The sequence below is a fragment of the Schistocerca cancellata genome, chromosome 1, assembly GCF_023864275.1.
Source record: "Schistocerca cancellata isolate TAMUIC-IGC-003103 chromosome 1, iqSchCanc2.1, whole genome shotgun sequence".
NCBI classification, from domain to species: Eukaryota; Metazoa; Arthropoda; class Insecta; order Orthoptera; family Acrididae; genus Schistocerca; species Schistocerca cancellata.
The window spans coordinates 1,179,848,959-1,179,871,304 of NC_064626.1; the positions used below are offsets into that span (position 1 = coordinate 1,179,848,959).

The 22,346-nt window shown below is 40.9% G+C and overlaps 1 protein-coding gene across 1 annotated transcript in view; it reads left to right on the forward strand.

Annotated features, from left to right (window-relative positions):
- Positions 1-22,346, forward strand: part of LOC126094211 (major facilitator superfamily domain-containing protein 9-like) — a 46,717-nt gene that overhangs the window by 15,105 nt on the left and 9,266 nt on the right. The window contains exons 3-4 of the mRNA XM_049908778.1: positions 3,773-3,902; positions 19,634-19,843. Coding sequence (XP_049764735.1) covers positions 3,773-3,902; positions 19,634-19,843 — 340 coding nt within the window. The remainder of the gene's footprint in view (positions 1-3,772; positions 3,903-19,633; positions 19,844-22,346) is intronic.

The following is a 22,346-nucleotide window of genomic DNA, read 5'->3' on the forward strand; positions in this document are numbered from 1 at the left end:
TTTCTTGTCAATAACTCATTGGATACTGTAAAATTAAAAATAAAATATGAAATTTTGGATTGTTAAATCAAAATGGTAGGGTTCACATTGAGTATTAACTTTCACTAACAAAATATGGTTATCATTTCACTGTTAAAGTATGAAACCTAAATAATATTGGACGTATATCTATTAATCGTTCATGACAAAATAAATTTTTGTGTAATTCCATCCAAATTTAGTTCCTGGGGTGATACATATTCTCAAACATTATCAGTTAAATGTATGAGGGGTGTTCAGTAATTAATGCAACATTCCCCCCCCCCCCTCCCCCACCCCTCCTTTGCCCTCAACCAGTTTTTATTGAAAGGTTGCAGACTGTGTTGTGAGATGTCGTCAAATGTTCCCACTTCAGCCAGTGTAGTTTCATGAAGCTCAATGAGGTTGCACAACGCGATCTCCCGCGTGCAGGCCGATTGCACACATCTGTGAATTCTGTTTGAATGTGCAGACACTCTCATTCAAGGTAATCACAATCAAACACCTCACTGCACAACTGGGCATTATACACTCCTGGAAATGGAAAAAAGAACACATTGACACCGGTGTGTCAGACCCACCATACTTGCTCCGGACACTGCGAGAGGGCTGTACAAGCAATGATCACACGCACGGCACAGCGGACACACCAGGAACCGCGGTGTTGGCCGTCGAATGGCGCTAGCTGCGCAGCATTTGTGCACCGCCGCCGTCAGTGTCAGCCAGTTTGCCGTGGCATACGGAGCTCCATCGCAGTCTTTAACACTGGTAGCATGCCGCGACAGCGTGGACGTGAACCGTATGTGCAGTTGACGGACTTTGAGCGAGGGCGTATAGTGGGCATGCGGGAGGCCGGGTGGACGTACCGCCGAATTGCTCAACACGTGGGGCGTGAGGTCTCCACAGTACATCGATGTTGTCGCCAGTGGTCGGCGGAAGGTGCACGTGCCCGTCGACCTGGGACCGGACCGCAGCGACGCACGGATTCACGCCAAGACCGTAGGATCCTACGCAGTGCCGTAGGGGACCGCACCGCCACTTCCCAGCAAATTAGGGACACTGTTGCTCCTGGGGTATCGGCGAGGACCATTCGCAACCGTCTCCATGAAGCTGGGCTACGGTCCCGCACACCGTTAGGCCGTCTTCCGCTCACGCCCCAACATCGTGCAGCCCGCCTCCAGTGGTGTCGCGACAGGCGTGAATGGAGGGACGAATGGAGACGTGTCGTCTTCAGCGATGAGAGTCGCTTCTGCCTTGGTGCCAATGATGGTCGTATGCGTGTTTGGCGCCGTGCAGGTGAGCGCCACAATCGGGACTGCATACGACCGAGGCACACAGGGCCAACACCCGGCATCATGGTGTGGGGAGCGATCTCCTACACTGGCCGTACACCATTGGTGATCGTCGAGGGGACACTGAATAGTGCACGGTACATCCAAACAGTCATCGAACCCATCGTTCTACCATTCCTAGACCGGCAAGGGAACTTGCTGTTCCAACAGGACAATGCACGTCCGCATGTATCCCGTGCCACCCAACGTGCTCTAGAAGGTGTAAGTCAACTACCCTGGCCAGCAAGATCTCCGGATCTGTCCCCCATTGAGCATGTTTGGGACTGGATGAAGCGTCGTCTCACGCGGTCTGCACGTCCAGCACGAACGCTGGTCCAACTGAGGCGCCAGGTGGAAATGGCATGGCAAGCTGTTCCACAGGACTACATCCAGCATCTCTACGATCATCTCCACGGGAGAATAGCAGCCTGCATTGCTGCGAAAGGTGGATATACACTGTACTAGTGCCGACATTGTGCATGCTCTGTTGCCTGTGTCTATGTGCCTGTGGTTCTGTCAGTGTGATCACATGATGTATCTGACCCCAGGAATGTGTCAAAGTTTCCCCTTCCTGGGGTAATGAATTCACGGTGTTCTTATTTCAATTTCCAGGAGTGTAGTTGGTAGTGGTGACATACTCATCCCACAGTTGGAGTACTTGAAGGTGTGTGCATGTTGGATCCCTTGCTGCCTAACGTATGACCATAAAGAGCAAGAAAGGACCATCTGTGCAGAACTCTTTGGACGTTATGAGGCCGATATTAACATTTTTTTGTTTAACATTGCCACAATGAATCATGTTCATCACTTTGAACTGGAAACAAAATGGTAATCTGTGGAGTGATGCCATACCAACTCTCCCCCAAAGAAAAAGTTCGAAGCTGCACCCTCAGCTGGTGAAGTCAGGGTGATGGTCTTCTGGGACTCTGAAGGGGTTATTCTGTTTGATATCCTTCCTCATGGTACAACAATCGACTCTGAAGTGTGTTGTGCTACCCTCAGGAAATTAAAGAAACAACTTCAGGGTATTTGTCACCACAAAAAGTGCACTTCTCCTTCTCCATGACAGTGCACAGCCTCGCAAGGGTGTGCACCTGGGAGAATCTTGCAAAACCCCATCGGACTGTTCTTTCTCATCCATGCTACAGCCCGGATCTCACACCTTCAGACTTTCGTCTGTTTGCCCAGTGAAGGATGCACTCCATGGGGAACAATACATGGTTGAGGAGAAGGTTATTGATGCAGCAAGATGTTGGCTCCAACATCAACCAGTAGAGTGGTACCATGCAGGCATCCAGGCCTTAACAGTAAGGTGGCATAATGCTGTCATATTGAATGTAGATTATGTTGGAAATATTTTGCAGCAAAGAGTGTGGAATAATATGGTGTATTGGAATCCTGAATGAGACCAACCTGCTTTCAGAAAAAGTGCATTGCATTTCTTATTGAATGCCCCTTGTAAAAATAATTATTTTGGAATATTTAACTATCAAGGCCATTCAGGTCTTCCCATTGTTTAATTTTAGAATATTTCCCTTTCTTGCAAATATTTATGCAGATGCCCATGTAGACTAGGATGCAAATTACATTATGCACAGAAATTCAATAAAGTTGTTCATTTTATTCTTCAATTATTCATTTCCTGCTCAAATTGCTGTGGGTGTCCTGCTGGTGATAAGTGTTCTGTGTTCCCTCCTAACTTTGATTCCAGTTCTGCTGGAATCTTCTGGTTGTCATAGCATGCTACCTGTGACCTCCATGTGAAACTTTAATGTTGAAATTACTGTAGCAAGGTCATAAAGCATGGCAATGTTAACCCTTGGTATACACCTTTGAACTAAAAATATGTGTCTAGTTTGCTTGTCACAGGAATGGATAACCAAGAAATTATCCGTTGCTTCTACCTATGACAAACTGACTGGTTACAATAATGCTGTGTCCCAGGTATATTATACTTGCTTCTGAGACAACATAAATGGTCCAAGTACTATGTCTTGAGTGAAACCATATGGTAGCAACAATATGTGGTTATAATCATTTAAGTTTGTTGATCAAGCTATGGAACACCAACCTTTCAGAATTTTTGGGCATCATATGGTTATATTTTCTGCTTTCTTCCTCAGTTAAAGCAACAGCTAAAAAAGTGTAAGCTAGTAAGTCTTGTTATAACAGCTGAAACAAACTGGTCAACATCAGTAATAATCTCAGTAATTTTGAAACGTACAAAGGTGAATCAGTAACTGTGAGGTTGTGTGAATTTGTAAAGGTTTGTAATTAATTTTTACTGTTGCTTTATCCATAAACTTATTCATTCCTCTGGTTTTCCATAGATAAAGTAATGCGAAAACTGTGTGTTGTACACTTACTTTTACATTATACCTGACATAATAATTTCTAATAAATGACCTATGTTAAATTTTCAGGGAAGTTGGAGTGACATCTATGGAAGATATCAAATTCTCATGTTTGTCCTGGCAGTTTGTTCAGTTTGCTACAGTTTCATTGGATTGACAACTGCTCTTTCTACGATATTGTTTTTAAGGTTTGTCCTAGGTAATAAATGATAGCATTTTATATGTGTTACACATAATTTTTAAAGATTTTTTTCAAACATTGTTAGAATCCCTATATGCAGCCTGAAGATTCTTCTTAAGGAACTGCATACTAGTCTTACATTGGTGTTAAAACTTGAATAAATTGTTGTTAAAACATGGAAATGTAATGATGATATTGCAAAAATATAAAGCTAGAATTACAAAATAAATTGTCATCCAGAAAACTGCTTGGAAAAGTGTTTTAGAAATACACAAAATGAGCTCTGTAAAAGACAGATTACCAATTGGAAACCTAGAAACAAGTGAGAGAACCTTGATATGGCTCCAGCTTAGACAAATGTAGTACCATATTTGTGACAGGTTTCAAGAACTAACAACTAATTTCAGCCTTTCAACCATAAAACTGTAAAGTTAACCTGCATAAAAACAATCAAAAATTTCCAGTATTAGGAAATATGTTTACCAACATGGGTATTATGAGAACATCATACCTGCTAGAATGGAATGCAAAATAAAAATTTTATGTTTGAAAATAATTTGTATGGGAAGTCCTGTAAAGGGTGGTTGTAAATTGTATTACATGGGATGGTGGGGTGAAATTTTGCAAAAACGTTCTGAGGCATGTATGGCAACTTATAATTGGAGGAATTGGTTTTATTGTTGCCATTGCATATTCAGCTGATGAAGATGTAAAAATAACTCCTTAATCAATTACCAAATGATGCCTTCTGTAACAGAGAACTCATCTATACTTGGTAAACGAATTCATTTGATAAATATTTCCCTCTTTCTGAAATTCCAGGGAATGTTAACACTATAAGACTGTGAATAATGACTTCTATCAGTTTGTAGAATGTAGTGTAGGTCTCATCCCTCCTTCGCCTTACTGTGAGCACCAGCATTTGATTCATTTTTACTGTCATGCTGAATTGTTTGAAGGACTCACTGCTGCACATTTCAAAGCATGCCTATAATTTCTTGCTTAATGACAGTTTGTAGTGCATAAAAATCCTGTTATTTTCTGTTATACATGTTGTACTTCGATATACCATAACAAGGAAAAATTGATGTCACAATTTGCTCATTTGTTGGCCATTGTCCAGTTTCATCTCATCGGATACCCATATAGGAAAACTGTTATTCAGCCATTTATATTATGATAAGAATTTAAAACACACAGTTCACCGTCCACATATCTGTGTTGTCTCGCTTGCTACTTGAGGCTGGTAATCTTTCTGGCGTTTGAATGAACTTTTGACATTCATCATATTGTGAAGGGTGTGTAGATCCAGTAGAGAATCGCCTTAATTACTTACTGTCTTAGTGCCAAGGAGGAGATTTTCTCATATGTTGTGTCCAGATTTTCTGCACTATTGTTCACGTGGCAGTACGAGGTGCATTCAAGTTCTAAGGCCTCTGATTTTTTTTCTAATTAACTACTCACCCTAAATCTATGAAACTGGCGTTACTTCTCGACGTAATCACCCTGCAGACGTACCCATTTTTCACAATGCTGATGCCGTGATTCCATGGCAGCGGCGAAGGCTTCTTTAGGAGTCTGTTTTGACCACTGGAAAATCGCTGAGGCAATAGCAGCACGGCTGGTGAATGTGCGGCCACGGAGAGTGTCTTTCATTGTTGGAAAAAGCCAAAAGTCACTAGGAGCCAGGTCAGGTGAGTAGGGAGCATGAGGAATCACTTCAAAGTTGTTATCATGAAGAAACTGTTGCGTAATGTTAGCTCGATGTGCTGGTGTGTTGTCTTGGTGAAACAGCACACGCACAGCCCCTCCCGGACGTTTTTGTTGCAATGCAGGAAGGAATTCGTTCTTCAAAACATTTTCGTAGGATGCACCTGTTACCGTAGTGCCCTTTGGAACGCAATGGGTAAGGATTACACCCTCGCTGTCCCAGAACATGGACACCATCATTTTTTCAGCACTGGCGGTTACCCGAAATTTTTTTGGTGGCGGTGAATCTGTGTGCTTCCATTGAGCTGACTGGCGCTTTGTTTCTGGATTGAAAAATAGCATCCACGTCTCATCCATTGTCACAACCGATGAAAAGAAAGTCCCATTCATGCTGTCATTGCGCATCAACATTGCTTGGCAACATGCCACACGGGCAGCCATGTGGTTGTCCGTCAGCATTCGTGGCACCCACCTGGATGACACTTTTCGCATTTTCAGGTCGTCATGCAGGATTGTGTGCACAGAACCCACAGAAATGCCAACTCTGGAGGCGATCTGTTCGACAGTCATTCGGCGATCCCCCAAAACAATTCTCTCCACTTTCTCGATCATGTCGTCAGACCGGTTTGTGCGAGCCCGAGGTTGTTTCGGTTTGTTGTCACACGATGTTCTGCCTTCATTAAACTGTCGCACCCACGAACGCACTTTCGACACATCCATAACTCCATCACCACATGTCTCCTTCAACTGTCGATGAATTTCAATTTGTTTCACACCACGCAAATTCAGAAAACGAATGATTGCACGCTGTTCAAGTAAGGAAAACGTCGCCATTTTAAGTATTTAAAACAGTTCTCATTCTAGCCGCTGGCGGTAAAATTCCATCTGCTGTACGGTGCTACCATCTCTGGGACGTATTGACAATGAACGCAGCCTGATTTTAAAACAATGCGCAAGGTTATATCTCTTTCCAGTTAGGAGAAAAAAAATTGGAGGCCTTAGAACTTGAATGCACCTCGTATAAGCACTCGCTAATACTGCAATAACCTATTGTTAATAAAGCTGTTTCATTCTTCTCCCATCCACAGAGGCGCAGTTTTAGCTGATTTCATTTTCTTGCAGTCATGAGAAAATAGCATTTGGACAGGATGTGATGTTTACCTCATTATGATTTGTATGGAGTTTTGTGCCAAATTGGATTCTATTTAGTATTGACTAAACTACTACTCTGCACTTACAAATATTCAGTGTCAGCTCATTCCAAAAATTATACTTGGGAAACCTCTTAGCTTTCATGGTGTAATCAGATTTTCATGCATGTAATTCATACAGAGTCAATTAATTGTTTTCCGGTCTTGGTCTGAAGTCTCTTTTTTTCACACCTCACCTCTAAACAGGTTTCTTATTATTTTTTTTTAATTAATAAGAGTGGTAGTACATAATTGAAGACAGCAACTGTTGTAAGTTCTTACATAACTGTGCTAAATCAAAAATAATTATGGTTAACAAACTGTCTGATAATTAGTAGTGAAAAACTATACAGATTGTCCCTACCTTTTGAGGGGCACATGTGGGGTGAGGGTTGACAATTACAATGATGAAGATAGTATATCGTGCGAAACTGTGTACCATCAAGCAAGGAACTAATGGCTGGAAATGATTATTTTTTTTATTAGTGTAGACAAAACTTGCAATGTATTGCAAAAAATAAGCTCATAATAAATATTCAAGACAGACACCAGTTTCAGGATATATATTACAGTAGTGCATAAAATTTTGCCTTACTATAAAATACACTGAAGAGCCAAAGAAACTGGTACACCTGCCTAATATCGTGTAGGACTCCCGCAAGCATGCAGAAGTGCCGCAACACGATGTGGCATGGACACAGACTAATGTCTGAAGTGGAACTGGCGGTAATTGACACCATGAATCCTGTAGGGTTATCCATAAATCTGTAATAGTATGAGGGGGTGCAGATCTCTTCTGAACAGCACGTTGCAAGACATCCCAGATACGCTCAATAATGTTCATGCCTGGGGAGTTCAGTAGCCAGTGGAAGTGTTTAAACTCAAAAGAGTGTTCATGGAGCCACTCTGTAGCAATTGTGGATGTGTGGGGTGTTGCATTGTCCTGCGGAACTGACAAAGTTAATCGGAATGCATAATGGACATAAATGGATGCAGGTGATCAGATAGGATGCTTATGTATGTGTCACCTGTCAGTCATATCTAGACAGATTGGGGGTCCCATATCACTCAAACTGCACACGCCCCACACCATTACAGAGCTTCCACCAACTTGAACTGTGCCCTGCTGACATATTGGATCCATGGATTCATGAGGTTGTCTCCATCTACTCGATAGTGTGAGCTGTAAGAGGTGAGAGTACTGTTGGCAAAGATGGCGATGTCGTCGTAGCTGTAGTGTATGACATTGTTATATGCACAGGCTGCAGACGCTCACACTTTTTCTTGACCTCTTGGCATGTCAGTCTGTTCAGTCTTATATTCTTGCATATTTTTCTCTCTGAAAGACAGTGCAATATGGTTACCAGGGAGAATGGTGCACTCAACAGTTGACATAGACAGGGAGGGGAGGGGGGGGGGGGGGGAGCACAAAGAATGTTCATGTGCAACAGTTGTCCACAATCCTTACAGACTGGAATAGCATTACAATGTGAAGACATGCTAGAATTTAATACATTTGGAACACCGCTTGGGGGAGGGCGGGGCGGGAAGGGTAGGAGTGGGGGATGACATATGCTTTCATATCACATCAGTAAACAATTACACTGACCTTTTCCAGCAGTGAATCGCCCTCAAAGACCAAGATTAAGGCCCCAGTAGCTACCCTATTGTCCTTTGGCCCCCTACTGCGGGAGGAGGCCATGATGGAAAATGATGCCTGGAAGCATGTCTAGACTATTATGGGAGTGATGGGCACTGGAATGTTACCCATTTTGTCAACAGGAAGCAATGCTTGTGGCTAGGCCAAGAAAAGGGGATGATATTTTAATCAAAACTGATCCACTCTTCATTTTGGAGGCGGCTGCGACTTCCCCAAACTCGTCCTCTATAGTCTCTACAAAGAATAACAGCTTTGTGGTCGAAAAGGATCCCATCTGTCCTTGTACAAAATAAGTATTGGTGGGAGTATTTCTCTGCTGATCACTTAGCTGGATGTTTCTCCCCCAACGCAACCAGGGAAGAAAACATTCTGGGGTCTCACTGCATTGACGAGGTTTTTCCTTCTGAAGAGACTATTAGGGCTGTATGACCAATATAAGGAGAAAGCTTTGTCCACTTCATATACGAATTATCTGTCATGGTGCCACTCCCTCCAAACGGGGGCTCTCCCCATCAGCACTGTTGCTCTGAGTCTCCATGCCCCAGTCATGATGGGCGCATACTCCTTGGCATACATGGGGAGGTTCGAACTCAGGCAGGAACAGTACGATTTCTGTGTGTTGATGGGGCCACAACCATGCAAGTACTTAATGACTCTATAGCATGGTGCCGAATGATCCAGTGAAAGAAGTCTGAGTGTAATTGGCACTCCAACAGTACTCTTCACTCACTGTCCTTTGAAGTATGAATTTCCTGAGCAAGTTAATAAATTCCTGTTGGTGAGTTGTCTCCCACATGATCAGCATCATCTCCACAAATTCTGAGGATTTGCTCTGCCCAGGGACTGGGTGTTTGTGTTGCCCTCATCATATTGTCATCATCATCATTATCATCATCATTTGTGACAGTGGACTGCGTGAAAATCGGGCTGTGTACGGGTGCTGATGACTGCACAGTTGAACGCCTCACAAACCAAACATCCTCAGATTCTTCTGTGCTGACAACTCGTTGTTGAGAACCTTGGTCAGTTCAGAGTAGCTTCAGGCAATCCAGTTTGTATTAGTTCCTATCCATGGTGATAAATTTTCCCACTTAGGATGACACCTGTTGGAAACATCTAAATGTACATTCATTCAGCTTAATGGGCACCACATTCTGCTGCACAATAAATGAAATGAATGTTTGCTGGTTTCTGTACTGAGCAAACTCTTCTGTAGACACCTCACACAGTTGTAATTAATAAAAAAGAAAAGGGTAGAGCCATGATAGTCAGTGAGGCCGGCAATTGTTTTCTGTGAAACAGTTAGGTAACGAATATCACACACACATTTCTCCTTGAATATCTTGCATCACCTGAAATAGTAATTTCCTGCCATTGGTGCCTTATCTCAGAAGTCCCTGCTGTCTATTTCAGGGAAGGCAACACCTCTGGCAAGTGGGCACTCTTGTAGGTCTAAAAAGTCTAAATTCAAAAATAAATCTCTTGCAATTCCTTTTGCTTCTTCCTTTTTGATGAAGTCACTGGTGAAACCAGTTTTTTGTCTAGTGTGAATTTTATATTTGTTCACTGGTACACTGTCAGAATTGTTTTTAGAGCTTAATGAAATACTATCAAATGATGTAAATCTTGCTTCTACTTCACCTCTGGCAGCTGACATTTACATTAATTCACATCACGAAGGTGCATACTTGCAAGAAATTTAGTCACTCTAGTATCTTCAGTGTTACATCAGCATTTTATAGACTGAATCACTTAAAACTTGCACCACTTTTGTTTGTGTACAGTTAAAGAAACTGAAACAAGGTATATTTGAAGGTATGGAGAGCAGCATATAGATTTGTTGTGTGTTTAACCATGTAACTCTTGCATCAATAGAGATATTGAAGCCATCTGTTCCCTTTCAGTGGAGTGGTGCACTTCTTAATAGCATCAGTATTTATTAACAGGTCTCAAGAAGTCATAAATCGGAATGTTTTTCCAGTGATCAAGAGCAAGGAGAGGACCATTTGAGAGTGTGTCGCCCCCTCCCCTCCTCTCCCCTCCCTATGTTCATAAAGTCTTTGAAGGGCTTTCTCATGCCTCAGAAACCACACTGATGGAAAAAACATCAACGCAAAGTAGTGGTGGTACAGAACAAATGGAAGTTGGTAGGTGTTTCTACATCTAAAAGATTGTGGCTATTCAAATTTTGCACCATCAGAATGGTACTAATAGTGCCACAGTTAGGATGAGATTGGACGTGTTGAGTTGATGCGAGTCAAAAATGCCTTTAAGGTGACACGCCATTATCAATACCTCACAGAGTTTAAACAAGGTGCTGTAATAGGGCTATGAGAACTGGATGCTCCTTCTGTGATATTGCAAAAAGACTTAATAGGAATGTATCCACTGTACATGGTTTCTGGCAGTGGTGGTCACGAGACTGCACGGCTATGAGATGACCAGGCTCTGGATGGCTACGTGGCATTACCAAGAGGGAAGACCATTGTGTTTGGGGTATGGCACTGCCACATCATACTGCATATGCTGCTGCAGTTTAAGGATTAGTTGCCATTACAGTGATGCACTGAACTGTTAAAAATAGATTGCTTAAACCACAGCTCCAAGCCAGATGCCCTTTAGCGTGCATTCCACTGACTCCAAACCACCACCATTTGCAGCTCCAGTGGTGTCAAGCAAGAGCTCATTGGACAGCTGGGTAGAAGTCTGTTGTGTTTTCTTACGAAATTGGTTCTGCCTTAATGACAGTGATGGCCATGTGTTGGTTAGGAGGCCAGACGAAGCCTGCAACCAGTTTGTCTTCATGCTAGACACACTGGACCTACACCTGGGGTTATGGTCTGGCGTGCGATTTCATATGACCACAGTCTCGTGGTTATCCCACACAACCGATTACAAATTAGTACATCAACCTGGTGATACGACCTGCAGTGCTGCTTTTCATGGAAAAACATTCCGTGGGTGTTTTCTATAGGATAATGGTCACCCTCATACCTCTTTTGTTACCCAACATGCCCTGCAGTGTGTCAACATATTGCTTTGGCTCATTTGATCACGAGATCTGTCTCCAGTTGAGCACATATGGGACATCATCGGACTAAAACTCCAGCGTCACCCACAATCAGCATTTACGGTCCTTGTATTGACCGACCATGTGGAAACAGGCATGGAACTCCATCCCACAAGCTAACATCCAGTACCTACAACACACTGCATGCACATTTGCTTTCTTGCATTCAGCATCTACAATGACTTATCTCCTGCTTACTTTATCTTATGATCTTACAGTGTTAATCACTTAAACATGTTACCTAGATAAATGTAGTCCCAAAATTTTGTTACTCTACATTATTTTCTGGTGTTGTGATTTTCTTCTTTCAGTCCATTAAACAGTTAAGAAGTGGTTTCTTGGTGGTTGAAACTAACAGTGGAACATCTAAGGAAGTCAAAAAACTTTGATAATGTCATAGCTTTTATGAAATTAATTAATTAATGCATGCACAACTTCCTCAACTCTCACAAGTTTGTGGTCACATGCCATGATAATATGGGTTTGAGTATCTTGGAACTGAAATGAAACTGTGTGTCACAGACAGTAATCAATGTTCAACAAAAAATGTGAAGGAATGAGAGAGAGATTGAGAAGTCACCACTTTCAGGGTGAACTTCAGTTCTCCACTGTTACCTGAGCATGTCATGGCAGAGTACCCTTGTATAAATGCTATAAATGCCAGTGACTTGGACTCACAGCATTAAATTGCTGAAGTGAAGCAGCTTATGGGAAATATGAAAAGGCAGCCCACAAATCTGGCACTGACTGTCAGCATCTGCATCAACTGTTGTGGAAGCCATACAGTCTGTAGCTAAGACTTTCTGCTATTTGCTGAAGGACGAAAAATTCAAGAAGAGCCCCTGAGGCAGAAGCCAAGAATGAATACGATGTCAAAAAACCTCGTTTCTTTGCCATTTCTTGTGACCTTGATGAAGAAACCTGTCATCAAGATAGATGCTTCACCAGGAACGATGCCCAGTGAAACAGCACCCATGCCTGCCCTTATACCTGTCAATGCAGACAGAGTAAGGACATAGCAATGCAGACAACCATGACCACTTTGTTAATCAATCTTGAAGAGAAAGAATCAAGACATTCAGACTGCAAACTTCCCTGAGTGCCATCAAATGTCATACTGACTGTTGAGGAAGACAGCTTAGTGTTGGCTGCCTCATCACCAGAACCCAGAAAGCCCCTCGACTCCCCCTCACTCTACCAATGCGTCACTGTCTCAACTCAAAGGTAGTGCTAAGTTAAAACCATGATGCTAGAATGGCTTCAGTACTTCTTTGCAGTGTGAATGCATACAGGCCTCATTTTGAGGAATTGAGACATCTTGTACAGAACAGACCTTTCTGCATCTGTTTCGAAGACATTCATTTTAAACGTACTAACACACCTGTACTTGGAGGCTCACCTCCACAGGAAAGACAACCTTACTGGTGACAGCATGAAAGGTGGGATAGGGATGTTTGTCAAGGACGTATTCCATTTCTCACCTGTGCACTTAACAATAACACTACGAACGGTGGCTGTCATGATAAAGGTCTGTGTATCTACTGCCCCATTAGCCTGTTGATGGTGAGAACCTCAAACAGTTTACAGCTGAACTGCCCCATCCCTTTCTCCTCTAAGAGATTATAATGCACACAGGGCAATGTTGAGTCCAACAATCCTTGCTCCAGGGGGTCGAGAGATTGAGGGTCTCTTGCAAACTGGAAACATTATATTGATAAACGTGGGTCAAGCTACTCATTTCAGCTACTGGTTTATCCATGCCACTGACCTCTCCTTTTGCTTACTTGCCATTTCAGATGCTGACCAGTGTGAAGTGGGTGGTGATGTTCATGAAAGTGACCACTATTCCATCTGGATCCTTCTGCAAGATGTAGCAGATCCGGAAAGGAGGCCACTGTGATGGCTCCTCATAAAGCCAGGCTGGACACTTTACAGCCAGTTAACTGATTTCGAGCATTATGTATGTGTCCAGGAATGGGAGGATCACATTACAGCCATGATTAGCCAAGGTGCTGATGCATCCATCCCCAAGTCACCAGGAGCACTTATGAGGAAGCCTTTCTCTTGGTGGAATGTGGCTATGCAAGGTTCAATCAGTGCCCTACAGATTAGAATCTTGCAGCCTTTCAGCAGACAAGAAGACTTATTCAAAAGAGTAAGCAGAGGTCTTGGCAAGAGTTCCTGAACTCCACCAGTAGATCCACAAGTCAAGTATCAGAGGCCATTAGGATAAGGACTGTCAGTAGCAGCTGTATGAGAGCAGGGATGCCTCCTAATGTTAGCAGGCTGATTCTAGACTGGACCCAGCTTTTTGTCATTATCATATAATAAAGGAAAGGTTTGGTTGGAATTTCTGTTCCACCAAAATGGAGCAATACAACTGCCCTTTCTCCCTTTCGGAATTGGATTCTGGATTCTCAATAGCTTGTGATACTGGGCTCGGTTATGACTTGACAAGCTATAGCTTGTTGAAACATTTGAATCTGTAGCCGAAGGAGGTCCTGCTTTGAATCTGCAATGAAATCGAGAGCTCTTCCCCACTCATGGAAAGAATCTATTTTAATCATGATTTTTTAAAACTATGGAAGGATCGTACTAACCCCAATAGTTGTAGAGTCAATCTAACTAACTGTGTAGGAAAGATATTGGAATGTATGGTCAGTTGGCACCAAGTGTGGGTTCCCAAAACCAGAACACTACTAAATCACTCCCATAGCAGTTTCAGGAAATATCACTACACACTTAATAATCTGAACCTGCTAGAAGCAATGATTCAGCAAGATTTCCTATATAAGCAACACCTCATCAGTGTATTCTTAGATTTGGAAATGACCTATGATATCGCCTGGATGCATAGTATTTTGTTGCAGGTTGGGTTTCTGTAGCAGTTCCCCATTTTTATACAGTCCTTCTCAGAAAAGTATTTCCAATACATGGTTGGGAATGTCCAGTCTTACCATTTGAAGTGGGAGAATGGCATTCCTCAAGGGAGTGTAATAAGTGGAATAGCATTTGCCATTGCAATAAACAGTGTTATGTCTAAGGGAAGACATCTGTACAATGTTCGTTGTTTGTGAATGACTTCTTCATATTCACTGCCCTCCAACTTTGCAACAGCTACTAGGCAATTTCATTTGATGATCAGATGGTAGGAGGAATGGGCAAACACCACAGGTTTCAAATTCTCTTTGCAGAAAACGGTGTGTGTTGACTGTAATCGTTCCCACTTTCCTATTAATTTACCTGGCCTAAAAGAAGACACCATTCTCACATTTAGTAAATGGTGAAATATCTGGGTCTCACTTTAGATGAGAGGATAATGTGGCTGCCACACCTTGCAGAAATGAAGATGATTCAATACTTCAAATGTTTTCAGATGACAGGTCTGAGGGAGCTGACAGGGCATTTTAGCTCCCATTTTATAAAGCCTTCATGCGAACCTGGCTTGGATATGGATGCCATATTTATGAACTGGCAAGGCTGTCATACCTCAAAATGCTAGACACAGTTCACCATGAGGAAAGTCCATCCCCTTATCTCTGTAAGAATAGAAACTAATTAAGTCAATGGAAAACAGCATTGAAGAAACCCAGACTAATACCTACCAAACAGAGGCAGCTTAACTCCAGATCAGTGACGATAAGTACAAGTTCACAACAAAATCTGAGGTGTTCAGGATTCTATCTGTTTTTATGAAAGAGGTTTAAAATTTAATTAATTCTGACTTACTGCCCTCAAACAAAATGAATGGCTATTAAGTCCTCTAGCAGTACTGGAAACTGTTACCAATGCAGATTCACTTTTATACTCATCTGTTATAATTCTACAGTAGCAAAGCAACCAGAATTAACATTCAACCCAAATATGTTCCATGATCTAAATGTTTACTGACACAGCTGTTAGAGAGTTACTACATCCGGGTATTCAGTGGTCTTCTTTAGAAGAAGTGCGTGCCGTAATGTTCTGTAACTTTTATGTAACATGCCATGTAATTGGTAACTTACCAGGAATTTGATGTGCAATTAAGTTTCAAATTACTCAGTGTAAGAAACTAAATTTCAACAAATGATAACAAACTTAAGTCGCTTTACTTTAATGGTAAAATAACTGAAAGAACTGACAAATTTCTGTAGAGCAGCTCCACATATAGCTACCAATAATTCTTCCAAGTAACTCTGTCACTCATTAAGAAGCAGCACAAAGCCACACTCTTAAGTGTGGGAAATGCTTGATTCTCATTGACTGATAAATTGAATGGCTGAAAAGAATGGCTCCTGTTGTCAAACACCAAGGGTATTCCAGAATGAGATTTTCACTCTGCAGTGAAGTGGGCTTAGTTTCACCAAGTGTACTTCTCAACCCAACCAGTGGGTTTACAGAAATTAAAGATGAAAAAAATCTAAATTTACAACATCAGAGCTAAACAGAAACACAAAACAACCAAAATTGTCCCCAGAAATAAAATATTAAATCTTCTGGGTGCTAACACTTACTTTGGATGCTTTCGTGCTGAACCATTCACACAGGACATACATAACATGTACCTCACTACAATACAGAATTTTCCTGCATGTACTTTTACATGATTTCTAATAAAATAAACATCCATATTTCACATGTTCATTCCATACACTCTCTACTCCAGAACTATCACACAGCAAAATTTAATTTAATAATAATTTTGAAATAATTTCTTTTTCACCAGGAAGTTAATCTAGCCTCTAAAAATATCATAGATAAACAATTACCCTAAACTGATAATTTAACTGTAGCTTTAATTGAAATTGTAAGCAGATATATCACAAACAGTAACTGTTTCATATTACAGGAAAAGTTACTGTAGTTTTTAAATAAGCTTTTGTTTTTCTGGAAGTATCATAGATAATGGTATGAAATTTTAACAGTACAGTTTTATTAATAATGCAAAGCTGTATATGAAGTATGAAATAAACTATATAAGAATTAATAATATTTCTTTAAATTCATAGGGAGTGTGACTATATGCTTTGACCATATGCTAGGCTGACACAGTACACAGGCTCACAGCCTCAGCTTCTAGCATGCCCAGAAAGAAATAAAAGGCTCAAGTTATTGCAGGTGGCAGGCATTAAGAGCCAAAAGTAGGACTAGGTTAGGGGATTCCTCTGGCTACTGAAGAATCCCAGATTACTTTCTGAATTGTGTAGCTACAGAAAGAATTGTACACCAGATTTTATTTTTAAAGTTAAATTCTATGAGATTTTAATTCACTACCCAAATTTTAGAAGTGTTTGCCCTGATGGGTCTAAGCAAGGTGGGCTTTCTCAGCTGCCCCATCATGTTCCCTGAATTTGTCCTTAGGTTAGGGTTCCCAGAACACTTTCCCGTTTATTTTGCAGAAATGGTTGTTATGTTGGAGCAAATGAGATGGCATCATGTCATGAAATCCCTCATCTGTTCAGACTACCAAAGTGTCCATCTTGCTGTTGATCAGATATATTCAACAGATAGGATTGTTCAAGAAGTCCAGAACACACTCCTTCTCTTTCAAAGACAGGAAAAGGAAATAATTTGTTTGGCATTCTGGCAGACATCAGGATTGAGGGAGATGAACTTGCCGTTGTGGGTTCCAAGGCGGCTTGCTCTATTGGACTTCCTGTTTACTGTTCATTCGTCCTTCAGGCTGCCACTTGGAAGACCATGAGTTGGGCTCCCTCCTTCTGTCCGTCCCTCCCTCGCCCTCCCACTCCCCCCCCCACCCCCCCCCTCTCTCTCTCTCTCTCTCTCTCTCTCTCTCTCTCTCTCTCTCTTTGTGGAAGGCCTGGGTTGTGCCACAGACTTTAAAGAACCCATAACTTCAAAGCAGTCAGCTCATCATAGATTTTTTATTGCTCGGCAGATTCCTGTAGCCCTCTGCTCCCAAGTCAAGATGGAGCTGGCTCGGCTCACATCTCTCGGGATTGTGGTTCCCATATCCTATAGTGAATGGGCCACATCTCTTGTTAATGTGACAATGGGAAAAGCTGACAGAACTCGGGTCATTCACAACTCACTCACATACTTCAAGGAACAAATTTTTATGCTTCAGAGTAGTGACTTACAAAATGTGCCAGAAAAATTAATAAATAATTTTGTGACTCTGCACAACATGCTTATCACGGAAAGATTCATACTTGTCACTTGAGTGTGTGGAGAGCCAGAGATCTACTGCACTATGTCTCTGTACACAAAGTTCTGAGACACTTATTCCCCGTGTATATGTAGAGATAGCTGAGTGCCCATTGTTACCTGGTTCTTAGTCCATCTCCTCCTTCCCCCTCTCTCATCTGTCAACCTTCTAACAACCCTACCACAACAAAGGTCAAAAATTAATTATGATTTTAGTATTCCTCACGCTGCTAAATATTGCATTTTCGGGCAGCAACAAAGTTATATTATGTGGCAGGTGTCATTAGAGCACTGTTAATAAAGTCATTTCTTGAAATAATGGTTAAACTAGGCACTCATCTTTTCTTGTTTTGCACGCTGGTCTCCTTGTGAACTCATGGCTCAATCGTCAAAAATCTAGGTGGTGATGACTCCAAGCTCAGATGCAAAGAGGCCTAGGTGTTATTCTGCGATATTCAATAGTTTTATAGATGTGTTTCATAAACCATTCCTGAAGGTTAAACTTTTGCAAGTTAGGACAATGGTGATGTAAAAAAATAATCAGCACTCCGAATTTAAGTTACACTTCTTTTTTTATTACTTTTGTTGCAACATCACTGCACAGTATAAAACATACTTGAAAATATCTTCCTCACTGTTAAAAGTTCACATTTCATAAACTGACTACAATTTGCATCTTTTCAACATGACGACCAAGTCTTGACACTCTAATAACCACTTATGCGCCCAAAAATCAAAGTTATGAGTACGTCAAAGATCATAGTGACAAAAGAAAGAATACACGTAAGAATAATATCATTGCAATATAAACATATTGATGTATCAAAGTACCTCTACATTAATGAAATCAAATCTTAATGTTGTCACAGAAATGTGTTAACTATTTTACAGAAACACAGTAGAATATTGCTGGTATCGAGAGGTTGCGGTGAGGTGCTGTAATGGTTACGTAATTCAAGTACCATTACAACCTCTTCCTGCCCCCTTGTGGTGGTGGTGGTGGTGGTGGTGGTGGTGGTGGTGGTGGTTCTCGCCCCACAATATTTCTTTCCAGATCATAACTAATATGTCTACCAAATTTGGTTGATATCATTCCGGGGTTGAGGATGAAGTTTTACCTATTGCTTTGCCCATGTGTACACATCAAATGTGTTTCATCAATATTTGACATATTTCACACATATTTGTACACACAGAGGTAATTCATTTGTACCTCTAGTACATTTTTAACTGCAGTTTCATTTTATTGCTGTTAAATGTTTATAATATATCTCCTGAACTATGTTTCACACAGTGGTATAATTTTGCTGGTATGTTAGTTGGTATCTGTGAACACTGTCTGCAAAAGGTGTTACAAATGCCGTTAGTAGGAAAGGAGTAACGAATTAAAATGTCATGCTTCATGGGAAAACAGATAAAGTGTAGTAAGCATTAAACTTTCCTCCTTTCAACACTTTTGTAGGGATTGCCAGTGAAAAAAAGTTTTGTAAAGGTCTGTTATCTGTAAAGTTTGTTGCAAGTCACTAAGTGCTCTGTCTCTCAAATGCTGGATGGGTAAAGATTGATGTTTACAGGTTGTGAGCTACACTTCTTTTTTACCCCAATCCCTTTGATAGGTTAATGTATATAAGGTAGCCAGTGTGTTAATTCAGGATATAAGCTATCTCCATTCCAAATTTCATCCAAATCCATCCAGTTGCTTCAGTGTGAAGGACTAAAACAATCTCTCTCTCTCTCTCTCTCTCTCTCTCTCTCTCTCTCTCTCTCTCTCTCTCACACACACACACACACACACACACACACACACACACACACACACACAATTATATGACTGTTCAACAATTACTGAAAAAAGTAATTTTTGTGCTAACTGTTCATATTCTGTTTACTCCTTGCAGCAATTTTAAATTTGTCTATTTTAATAGACGGAGTACTTCACAGCATTCAAGCATATTATATTTTTCACTTTTAGGTACTTTCAAACACACCCAGACATTGTGCAGACCTCTTGTGGCTGAGCTAGCACCACCTGAATATCACTCAGAAATGTATGGGAAAATGAGTGCAATGTCTGGAATTGGATTTATGGTCGGACCTGCTATTGGAGGACATCTAGCTGAATTAGATGGAGGAATGTTTCTTGCTTTTCAGTTGGCAGCATTGTTGTTCTTACTTAATACAGGTAAATAATTTTCTGTTCTTTTAATCAAATCCTTGACCTGTTAGATTTAGTGCAAAAAAAAAAAAATCTGGAAATAGTAACAAATCAATAATACTGTTACAGCGAACATCTAAATGACACAAGCATTCTGATACAATGGACAGAAAATTGATGACAGTAAAATTGATGATCTCTTTGGTGTGATACCAAACTCTACACATTTCAGAGTACATACATTTCAGGCAGCCAAATACTACCCAGTGTTCACATATTTAATTTTCAGTACCTAAGAGTAGAAATATACTTACTTTTGTCATGTGCTGAGACATGGACCAAATGAAGTGTAAACAACAATGCTCAAAAACAGATTGTAGTGTTCAGTGTCTTCTTCTACTCACTGCTTTCTGCATGTAGTGACCACACGCCATTGTTTGTATTCCATCCATCATGGCCAAGAGTGGTTATTCTGAGTCAGACCAAGAGGGGGATATGTGGTTTTATATATATCTCCCCCCCCCTCCCCCTTACCACAGTTCTGAATGACTAATCTTAGCACTTGAAACTTTCCACACATTCCATGTATACCGTTTCTTCCACCTTTAGTTCTTTTAAACAGTTAATTTCTGGGTCCAGAACATTCTCCATTGATTGTTCACACACAGGGCATTTAGCTCCAAAATCAGAAAGCTTGCATATGTGCTTTTCTGCCTCTCTTGTCCTGCAGTCATCTTTTCATGGTTTTACCGCAGTTGGGAAATTAGACAATATAAATATTTTTTTATTTGCTAATGCCAGGAAATCTCACTGCTTGCAAGTACTGCGCCTCCTTTGTTGGAGGAAATCCTTACAAATGCAAACCATCACTCACACCATTTATTTGAAATCAAAATAGGGTACAAATGTAAAACAACAGTATGGCTTCCCAAAGAGTTTGGATATAATCACAGGTAGTACATTTTTCATGGGTTATTTTATTTATGTCAATGCACCTAAAAGTTGCATCTTAAGATTGCTGATGTTTAAATTATTGATTATACCTTATATTCTATTTTATGCTATTTTCTTGCAAACATTGGGTGAAATGTATGTGGTGTACAAAAATTTCCAGCTCTCGTATTAAATCCAAAATTCAGTTTCTCGAAATTATGGAATACTTTAAGATCCTCTATGTTTGTGGATAAGTATCCAGTGTTTTTGTGTTTCTATGACTCACTTTGTGAAGGAAATGGTCTTCTTAGCTCAAAACAGAAAAAATAGTAGCATTAATTTGTAGATTTGTGCATAGAAAATCGCAACAGGCACAAAAGGCTTCACAAAACAAGATCATGAAGATGTCATCAATAAATCTGTACGAAACTTTGGGTTGGCAGGCTTGGGTAACCAAGAAAGCTTCTCTTAAGCGACCCATAAATTGCATTTACATAGGCCGGCCGCGGTGGTCTAGCGGTTCTAGGCGCTCAGTCCGGAACCGCGCGACTGCTACGGTCGCAGGTTCGAATCCTGCCTCGGGCATGGATGTGTGTGATGTCCTTAGGTTAGTTAGATTTAAGTAGTTCTAAGTTCTAGGGGACTGATGACCACAGATGTTAAGTCCCATAGTGCTCAGAGCCATAGAGCATTTACATATGTCTGCCTGTGTCTGTATGTGTGCGGATGGATAAGTGTGTGTGTGTGTGTGTGTGTGTGTGTGTGTGTGTGTGTGTGTGTGTGTGTGTGTGTGTGTGTCTATATATGAATATAATAGAAGGAAACATTCCACGTGGGAAAAATATATCTAAAAACAAAGATGAAGATTTACCGTAATCTACTATACAATTTTATCCCACCTATATATGATAAGTCACATCATCTTTGTTTTTAGATATATACCTGTCCTTTTTTTCCCCTCTAAGGTAAGTCTTTCCGCTCCCGGGATTGGAATGACTCCTTACCCTCTCCCTTAAAACCCACATCCTTTCGTCTTTACCTCTCCTCCCCTCTTTCCTGATGAAGCAACCTTGGGTTGCAAAAGCTTGAAATTTGTGTGTGTGTTTGTGTGTTTTTTATAGTGTCTATCTACCAGCACTTTTTTATATATATTTTTCCCACGTGAAATGTTTCCCTCTATTATATTCATATTTAAATACTTGTTTATAAACAACCATTTTTATTTTATTATCCAGGGTATATATGTAAAAAGATCTTTCCGATTTCGTACTTGAGAGCAAGCTACGTATAGTTGGTCATGGGAGAAGCAGGAGTCTTTGAGATTGATGCTGCAACGTTTTAAAATTTGGCTTTGTGGTTTAATTATAAAACTGTAGGCTGTTTTGAATGGAAATTGCAGTCTTCTAAATTGGAATGGCAGTTCAGTGGAGATCAGAGGTATTCGGGAGATAATGTGTCTCTTTCGTACTTTAAAGTCATAAGTTCAGCTTCGATGATGTTATTCGATAGGTGTTTGGTGATCATCCTTCTTCCATTACATAGTTTTGATGAGTTGAGATTTCGGAGTAGTGTGATCAGAAAACCAATTTTAAGTCAA